Source organism: Mandrillus leucophaeus, unplaced genomic scaffold (assembly GCF_000951045.1).
Source record: "Mandrillus leucophaeus isolate KB7577 unplaced genomic scaffold, Mleu.le_1.0 Scaffold330, whole genome shotgun sequence".
NCBI classification, from domain to species: Eukaryota; Metazoa; Chordata; class Mammalia; order Primates; family Cercopithecidae; genus Mandrillus; species Mandrillus leucophaeus.
This window is the reverse complement of record NW_012103477.1, coordinates 981008-990649: the sequence shown is the minus strand read 5'-3', so window position 1 is coordinate 990649 and position 9642 is coordinate 981008. Positions and strand designations below refer to the sequence as shown.

The window sequence follows — 9642 nt, the reverse complement described above, 5'->3', positions numbered from 1 at the left end:
CTCGCGCCCTTTTCTGAAGACACACATCCTAGAGCCCAGAGAACTCAAGGGCTGGAGGGTTTCAGGCAAGGCTGGATTTCATTTCTATGTTAAAATCCTTAAGAACAGAAAAGTGGGCCGGGCGCGGTGGCTCACGCCTGTAATCCCAGCACTTTGGGAGGCCAAGGTGGGCGGAATATTTGAGGTCAGGAGTTCAAGACCAGCCTGACCAACGTGGTGAAACCCCATCTCTACTAAAAATACAAAAATTAGCCAGGCGTGGTGGCGCGTGCCTGAAATCCCAGCCACTCATGAGGCTGAGACAGAAGAATCGCTTGAACCCAGGAGGCAGAGGTTGCAGTGAGCTGAGATCACGCCACTGCACTCCAGCCTGGGCGACAAAGCGAGACTCCGTCTCAAATAAAAAATAAAATAAAAAACAGAACAGTGGTCCTCAGCTTTATAAACACCTCCCTTAGCTGAAGTGAAGGCCAGGATGTCAAGCAGCCGCGGAGGAGGACGCATCACAGCAGCCCAGGCCTGCTAAGGGAGTGTCTGCTGGAGGCGTGGCCGCTGTGTGTCCACCCAGACCTGATAGGGCGTGGCCATTGGAGGAGGCGTGGCCGCTGTGTCCACCCAGACCTGAGAGGGCGTGGCCATTGGAGGAGGCGTGGCCGCTGTGTGTCCACCCGAGACCTGATAGGGCGTGGCCATTGGAGGAGGCGTGGCCGCTGCGGGTCCACCCAGGCGCGCTAGGGGCGTGGCCACCAGAGGAGGCGTAGCCGCTGCGAATCCGCTTTTGCCCCGGAGAGTAACCGGACAGCGGAGGGGTCAGTTCCCGCCTTGCACGTGACAGGGGGTGAGAACCTGACCCCCAGCCTGACGCCGGACCCTGGCCTCCTGGGCCCACCGACGGCCTCCACTGAGGCCCGATCCCGCCCGCGACGTGGGGGACAGCAGAGGCCACCCCAACCCAAAGCGGCACCTCGCAGGGCAGCCCAGCCTGCGACAAGCGCGCAAACTTCCTCAGCGGGACCGCAGCAAGGGCAGGCCTAGGGGTCCCTCGCGCTGCTCAACGCCGCTAACCGGCGCTCAGAAACCAGCGCTTTGCGGCACTGGGGAAAGCACTTCCCGCCCTCCTACAGGCTCTTGGCCAGGGACTGCCAGGGGAGGCGCCCCTCACGGACGCCCCGCCCGCCCCTCTCAAACATGGCGGCCACAGGCGCACCAGGGAAGAGCCCCTCACAAACATGGCCGTCTGCCACTCTCAAACATGGCGGCCACAAAGGCTTCAAGGGAAGCAACCCTCACGAACATAGTTGCCTGCCCCTCTCAAACATAGCGGCCACAGGCCCACCAAGAGAAGCGCCCCTTACAAACATGGCCGTCCGCCCCTCTCAAACATGATGGCCAAAGAAGCTTCAACGCAAGTGCCCCTAAAGAACATTGTGGCCCACCCCTCTCAAAACATGGCGGCCACAGGTGCACCAAGGGAAGCGCCGTTCACGAACATGGTCGTCCGCCCCTTTCAAATATGGCAAACACAGAAGCTACAAAAAAAGCACCCCCCGCAAACATAACCTCCCAGGCCTGCCATGGGCGTGGGAAACATAGCGGCTACAGGGGTGCCAAGGGACGCGCCCTCACGAACATGGCCTGCCACAGGACGACTTACTGCTCCAGTGTCCCAGCACTGGCCCAAAGCCCGCGAGCTGCGCCCGTCGCTTACGTAAAAGCCAACACTGTGGGGTCACATGACGAGGGCGCTGCGCTGTGATTGGCTCTGCTGACGTCGGATGCCGCCGCGGCGCGCTCTGCAGACTCCGGGTCGCCGCTCCGCCGGGACGCGTTGGTCCGGGGCGCGGGGTTCTTGGCTGCGGCGCTCACACTCATGAGGAGCCGGAAGGTGAGGGCTGGTACTGGGCTGCAGCTACGCTGGACAGGGCGGGGACTCCGGGCCACCTGCTGTCTGGAGAGCCGGGGCGGGGTCACGGGGTGCCTGTGACCTAGGAACGGCCTCCGCTTGGGCCTCGCCCCCGGGAGAAGCGGGGGGCTCCAGGCCACACTCCCGGGAGAAGGGGAGCTCCCAGACCACGCCCCCGGGAGAAGGGAGGGGCTCCAGGGCAAGCTCCCGGGAGAAGGAGGGCTCCCGGGTCACGCCCCTGGGAAAGGGGGAATCCGGGCCACGCCCCCGCGAGAAGGGGCGCTCCCAGGCCACACCCCCAGGAGAAGGGGAGCTCCCAGGCCACGCACCGGGGAGAATGGGGACCCCGGGCCACGCTCTAGGGAGAAGTGGAGCTCAGAGGTCACGTCCCCGGGAAAAGGGGCCTCCCAGGTTATCGCCCCCCGCAGAAGGGGGGCTCCGGGCCATGCCCCCGGGAGAAGGGGAGCTCCCAGGCCACACTGCCGGGAGAAGGGGGCTCCGGTCCACGCCCTCGGGAGAAGTGGAGCTCACAGGTCACGTCCCGGGGAGAAGGGGGCTTCCCAGGCCACGCCCCCTTGAAGGGAGATTTCAGGCCACTTTCCCAGGAAGGTGGGGTGCCCTCTCCAGAACTGGTTTCAACTCCTGGTAGTGCTGGATGCTGCGGAGCTGAGTTTGTGCCCCTCAACTGCTGCCACTCCAGTGGAGGTCACACAGCGTGTGACCTCAGGTTGGCCCCATGTACTTAATGTGCTAAAAGTGGGGTGATGTGGGATCCACCCAGAGGGTGGTGAGGATTGAAGGGGGTGCCAGTGTCTGGCAAGGGTCAAGTGCTTACCGCGTGGGTGTAACAGTTAAAGGTGAAAGACCCTTTTCACAGTGCACTTGGCGCGGGTTCAGGTCCACCTGGGAGGCTCTGAGCTGCTTGGAGGCTCTCCTGGTTTGTTCAAATGGAGTGACCACTTGTGAATTCCAACTCCTTTTACTATTTTTAATCTTTGAACCAAAACTAGGCAGCATACATTTGGATCTTTTTTAAAACCCAGTCTGGTAGTTTCTGCCTTTTGATTGAATTGTTTAGCCCGTGCACATTTAATATTATTGATATACTGTAGTTAGGTTTACATATGGCATTTTACTTTTTCTTTACTTTATACAAGTCTGTCTTTTTCTTCCCCTATTTCTTCTTTAAGTGGATTAAAGTGAATATTTTCTAATGTAGCATTTTAATTTAATGATTTTTTTACTACGTTTCTTGAGTTTTTTCCAGTGCTTGCTCTGTGTTTTAGCGTATACATCTTAATCTTCATACTCTCCATATACATCTTAAGCTTCAGATTTGTACTAGGTTAATTCCAAGTGATAAGGAAAAGTTACCGTTATAGGTTATTTTTGTGGTATTTTGTTATATGTATTACATCTGGTAATGTTACAAACTCAACAATACAGTGTGATCATTATTACTTTCTGTCTGTGGTCATTTCCTCAACCAGTAGGGCTTTGCCTTCACCCACTTTCTTTGTTTTGTTATTGGTAAATATAGTACACGTCTGTATATATTACATACATGTTATTGTATACAATTGCTTTTTAAAATTATGAGAAGGAGGTAGAAAAATAGGCATTCAAACTATCTTTATAAGAACATAATTACCTTTACTGGTGCTGTTTGTGTGGGCGTGTGTGGGTTTGAATTACTGTCTGGGGTCACTTGCTTTCAGCCTGACGAACTTCTTTTAGTATTTCTTGTAAAGTGAGTTTTTATTTTGTTTTTTTGTTTTGAGACCAGAGTCTCGCTCTGTTGCCCAGGCTGGAGTGCAGAGATGTGATCTCAGCCAACTGCAGCCTCCACCTCCCAGGTTCAAGTGATTCTCACCTCAGCCTCTGGAACTGCTGGGATTACAGGAGCCCGCCCCTACAAAAAAATAGCCTGGCTAATTTTTGTATTTTTACTGGAGATGGGGTTTCACCATGTTGACCAGGCTGGTCTAAAACTCCTGACCTCAGGTGATCCACCACCTCAGCCTCCCAAAGTGCTGGGATTACAGGCATAAACCACCATACCCAGCCCATTTTTGAAGTATAGCTTTGCTGGATGTAGGATTCTTGGTTCACAGGTTTGTTTGAGTACTTTGAATATGTTTGAATATTCTCCATTGTTTCAGTCAGTGGTTCATTTATTGAGGTTCCCTTCTAAGTGACTTTCTTCTTGTGGCTTTCAAGATTTTGTTCTCTTGTGGCTTTCAAGATTTTACCTTTGATCTTTGTATTTTTACAGTGATGTGTCTGTGGATCTCTTTGCACGTATCCTATTTGGAGTTCAGTTCATTAAGATTCCTGGATATGGGGTCAGGTACGGTGGCTCACACCTGTAATCCCAGCACTTTGGGAGGCCGAGGCAGGCAGATCACAAGGTCAGGAGATCAAGACCATCCTGGCTAACGTGGTGAAACCCCGTCTCTACTAAAAATACAAAAAAGTATCCAGGCGTGGTGGTATACACCTGTAGTCCCAGCTACTCAGGAGGCTGAGGCAGGAGAATGGCGTGAACCCGGGAGGCGGAACTTGAAGTGAGCCAAGATTACACCACTGCACTCCAGCCTGGGTGACAGAGCGAGACTCCGTCTAAAAACAAAACAAAACAAAACAAACAAACAAAAAGATTCCTGGATATGTAGGTTAATGTTTTTCTATAAATTTGAGAAGTTCTCAGCTGTTATTTCTTCAAATACTTTTTCTGCTCCTTTGTCTTTACATTTTTGTGGTTCTTATTATGTGTGTGTTCGTGCACTTAATGGTGTCCAGCATTTCTCTGCGCCTTGCTTTATTTTTCTTCATTCTTTTTTTCTGTGTTCTTCAGCGTGCATAATCTATCGATCTACCTTCAAGTCTGCTTATCCTGCCAGTTCATATCTACTATTGAGCCCTTCTAGTGAATTTTGTTATTTCAGGTTTTATACTTTTCTACTCCAGAATTTCCATTTGGTTTTTAAGTAATTTCTCTTTATTGATAGTCTCTTTGATGCAACATTATCTTATCTTTCTTCTTTATTCATGATCTTGATCTTGTTTATCATGGCTACCTTGTCCTTTATATATGTATAAATCTAACATCTGGTCACTCTCACAGACAGCTTCTGTGGCCTGCTTTTATTCCAGTGTGTGAGTCTACTTTTCTGTTTCTTTGAGTGCTTCATAATTTTTTGTTGGAATTATGTCTTCATAATTTTTTTGACATTTTAGATAATATATTTTAGCAATTCTGGGTACTGTCCGCAACCCTGGGGCTTGTCATTGTTGATATGCTTCTTTGTTTAGCAACTGAGTAGATTGTTTTGATATATATTTCCCCTGCCACAGTGTTCAGCCTCTGATATTGCTGGTGGGGGGTGGCACCCAGCTTTGGGTATGCCCACAGCCACCCTGGATGACAGTGGTTTTAGCGGGGTCCTTTTCCTCTTTCCCTGACCACATCCGGCTGTTAAACTTCACTAATGCCAGCTTATTGTGCTATTCTCAGCAACAGCCTAGGCATAAGTTGCTCTGCAAACTAATCCAATCAAATTGTGGCTTCTTTGAAGGGATATTTTCTTTTTTTTTTTTTTTTTTTTTGAGACGGAGTCTCGCTCTGTCCCCCAGGCTGGAGTGCAGTGGCCAGATCTCAGCTCACTGCAAGTTCCGCCTCCCGGGTTCCCGCCATTCTCCTGCCTCAGCCTCCCGAGTAGCTGGGACCACAGGCGCCGCCACCTCGCCCGGCTAATTTTTTTTGTGTTTTTAGTAGAGACGGGGTTTCGCCGTGTTAGCCAGGATGGTCTCGATCTCCTGACCTTGTGATCCGCCCGTCTCGGCCTCCCAAAGTGCTGGGATTACAGGCTTGAGCCACCGCGCCCGGCCTGAAGGGATATTTTCTAAGGTCAGTGTTTGATTAGTTTGTTCTAGGCCCAAGAGGGCTCCTCCCAGCCATGGTAGTCTCTGATTCTCTTCTGCAAACTAGTTGGCCTACAACTTGGCCTATTGCTTGATTCTCCACTGCCCCCACCCCTTCATCACAGCCTCCACTGTTCTTGAACAAGTTCCCTTAGGCTTGAACTTCTCCACATTCCATTGCAGTGAATTTGGTGCCTTTGGGGAGACTTAAGAACTGTCTGTTTAGTTTCCTGCCTCTCACTCCAGGCAGAGCCTCTGAGCCAGGGCCATGCAGCTGAGGACAGTAATAGGCTTCTCTCTGAATGGGGGTTGGGGGAGCCAGCAGCAGCCTGAGATCCCCCAAGTTTGCCTCCCCCGGCCTGGAACCACCTTACATCTGGGACGAGGTTGATGGGGCCCCAGTCTTCTTGGGTCACTGGGCGGAGCCTCCGGCAGAGGCTCAAACCCTGCTTGTAGCACGGAGCCAAGGTGAAGCCTCCATTCTATCAATAGGGTCTGAGCAGAAAGGAATTCCCCTCTTCTCAATCCTGCTCACTCAGGACCTAGTCTCAGCCACAGGTGGGATGAGAGCAGAAAGGGAAGCACGGCTGTCCTGCCTCTCCTGGGAGGAAACCCCGCCGCCTGGGAGCTGGGGAGGTGGCGCTGTGTTCTTGACTGCAGCAGGATGGCGCTTAAATGCCACAGACTCTCCATGTCCTTACCGAATGTATGTAGGTGTTCCGGAGCGAGTGTTTCTTCATTTGCTGGGTTCCCGTAGGACCATTTCCAAAGGCTCTCTAAATGGCTGTTGGGGGACTGCTCATCACTTTCTCTGAGTAGGAGGTCAGTGAAGCTCCTCAGGCCATCATGCTGAAGTCAGTCTCGGCCAGCCCTTTTGGGGAAACCGTGTTTCATGCTGAAGTCAGTCTCGGCCAGCCCTTTTGGAGAAACCATGTTTGTGCTTCTGACATACCAGTTATTAAACAATCTGCTGGAATCAGGAGAATCTCAATGATGAGAAAGTCTTTCCTTTTTTGGGCTGCGGGAGGAATCCAAGCTGCCCAACTGCAGAGCAGGAATCTGCAAGCGAGACTGTGACCAATTCCTGACATTTTGGAGTTGACACCTTGGAGGTGGTTAATCCATGGTGAAACTGAAGCTAAGCTGCTCTTATATTTTGGCTCCTGTCAATCCGGAGGGGACAGCAAATGGCCTGCTCAGGTGTTGGTAACAGCCCATGCTTCCAGGCCCCCCAGCTCGTCTGGCTTTTCTCTGCGGAAGGGGCCGAAAGGTCCACCTGATGAACCTGTTGCACGCAAAAAGCTCAGAACCACTGCTGCCAAGATGCTGACAGAAACCTGAGAAGCACCTGCTGTGGGAAAAGACCTGCAGGCCTAGAACACAGAGTGGTGACAGCTTCTTCATTTCAGTCCTCACCTCAGGCAGCTTTTGGGGGTCGTATCTAGGGTGAGCTATTGTGATGGAACAGAGATTTGGAGGCCAGGCATCACTTGTGTAACCTCATAAGCTCCTCACCCAAGTCGTCCTCATCTGAAATGTGCGTGCCACTCCTTTAAAGCTGCTCAGGCACCGAGGCGGGCTCCCCACACAGCATACTCCGCGCACAGCAGCGAAGTGCCCGGAGGAGGACTCACAGCAAGGAGGAGAGGAGGGTCAGTGGCTTTCTAGGACAGAGATGTCTTTTCCCTACAATGGCGTTTTAGGGAGATGGGCTTATTTAGGACCCAGTGGGAGGATTTTGATGAGAGATGTTTATGGCAACTCTTAGCAAGTTCTGTAACCTCTGTTGTCTCAGTCCCCTTGGTGTAACTGTAACCATGACATCTGCGGGGCTCTCAGCAAAGCCCTGCCCTTGTAAGAGGACGGAGGCCCAGCCCCTCCATGTGCTGTGGTAGCAGGCACTTCACCCAGCCTGTGGGTACCTGGTGTGTCCTGTGTACAGCTGGCAGGTGTCCTGGCCTCTGGTGGGCTGCTGCCTGCTCTTCTCCCTCCTGTTTCAGACGCACACTCTGACTGCCACAGTATCATGAGGCCTTGGAGCTGCCACCCCATAGGGCTTCTGGAGCTGTCTTGGGCTATGGAGTGCATGGCAGAGACAGATTATTTCTTTTTTTTTTTTTCCTTTATTTCTCTTATCTGCTGTTGGGCAGGGCGCTCTTCATCCGTCCCCTTCTGGGTTCCAGCTCTAGGACCTGTTGGCAGCAGCTCCTGGGCCTTTCCTGGCCACGTCAACCTGCATTGCTCCTGTTTATTGCTTCTGCTACTCACACTCCTTCCTTTCGAGTTTTCTAAGTGCAGTGTGATATTCTGGACTGGATTCTGGGACAGAAGAACATTTCATGGAGAAACTGATAAAATACAAATAAAATCTGTAGTTTAGTGAAGAGTACTGTACTGTTGCTTAGTTTTTAATGTTGACAATGTCCTGTAGTTGTTTAACATTAGTGGAAGCTGAGTGAAGGCTACATGGCAACTCTCTGTACTATTTTACTATTATTATTTTTTCACAGACATGGTCTTACTCTGTCACCCGAGTGGAGTGCAGTGGTGCAGTCATAGCTCACTGCAGCCTCAAACTCCTGGGATCAAGCGATCCTCTCACCTCAGCCTCTCACGTAGCTGGAACTAGAGGTGCACACCACCACACCTGGCTAATTTTTTTTTAAATTTTTTTAAAGATGGGATCTCGCTGTGTTGCCCAGGCTGGTCTTGAACTCCTGGGCTCAAGCAGTCCTCCTACCTCAGCCTCCCAAGTAGCTGGGATTACAGGTATGAGCTATCACACCACTTTCTTTGTACTATTTTTTGCAACTTTTCTGAAAACCGAAAATTATTCCTCAATAGTTATTTTGAATGTTATGTCTTTAATTAATTTCTTTTTTGTTATTAGAAGAGTTTGCTTTGCATTCAGGATAAAAGAGAAGTGGACCAGTTTGTTAATGTTAAGATTTGTGAAACAGTAGCTAGCTGCTTTCAACTGATAGAATAGAACTCTAATTTGAGGGAGAGAAACTTTGGTTTCCTCATGTTACCTTTTTCTAAGAACTTTGACAATGTATAAAAGTTGGAGATCCTTCTAAGGAAGGCATGTGCTGCTTATTCTAAATGCTTCGAAGTTGACTTAATTCCCACTAATGGACAAATGGTGGTTACTGGAAACATACAAGGTAAGGGGGACAGATTGTCCCAAGCCTCCGAGATCGTGGAAAGAGTAGATCCTGTATCCTAATCCCAGGCACAGTTTGGTTTGGATTTACACATTTGGGCCACAGCTGTCTCCACAAAGATGATAAAATCCTGGAGTGGGAGGGGCTGTCTTCGGGTGTTCTTTAGGTGGGAAGTTCTCGTCTGCATGGTCACGCCGCCTTCCTGAGATCGCTCTCTGAGTGGCTCTCAATCTGTCAGCTCACAGGTGCAGTGCGGTCTTCGGCGCGCTTGAAAGCACGAAGTTGTTCGGCAGCCGGGTTGGCCTCTGCCCAGGAAGCCGCTGGTTCCACGTCTGCCAAGACAGCATGTCTGGTGAGCCCTGTTACCATGGAGAACGCCAAGATCCTGACTCGAGGGTCCATTTTTATACATTATTGCCACTCCAAGATGTGTTGCTTTATAAAAATATCGAATGTTACTTGTCTGCCAGAGGGGGACTATTTCAGAAGAAAAGGTGACAGCACTGTAATTGCCTTCAGGGAAAGACACACTTGGCAGGCCGGGGCTGACTTCCTAGCACCTCCCCACCTGTATGTGTGTCTAGACCAGGCTCTGATCCTAGCACCTGCACACCCGTGTGTGTGTCTAGACCCGGGCTCTGATGCTAG

The 9642-nt window shown here is 51.0% G+C and overlaps 1 protein-coding gene and 1 long non-coding RNA gene across 2 annotated transcripts in view; one reads left to right on the top strand and one right to left on the bottom strand.

Moving 5' to 3' along the window:
* The window catches only part of LOC105545498, a 23737-nt gene extending 22075 nt beyond the window's left edge, over positions 1-1662 (bottom strand). Inside the window, exon 1 of the long non-coding RNA XR_001006934.1 lies at positions 1437-1662. This is a non-coding gene — a long non-coding RNA (uncharacterized LOC105545498). The remainder of the gene's footprint in view (positions 1-1436) is intronic.
* A 107-nt stretch (positions 1663-1769) lies between these two features.
* The window catches only part of LOC105545496 (chromosome unknown open reading frame, human C1orf174), an 11087-nt gene continuing 3214 nt past the window's right edge, over positions 1770-9642 (top strand). Inside the window, exons 1-2 of the mRNA XM_011988446.1 lie at positions 1770-1885; positions 9233-9346. Coding sequence (XP_011843836.1) covers positions 1871-1885; positions 9233-9346 — 129 coding nt within the window. The 5' untranslated portion in view covers positions 1770-1870. The remainder of the gene's footprint in view (positions 1886-9232; positions 9347-9642) is intronic.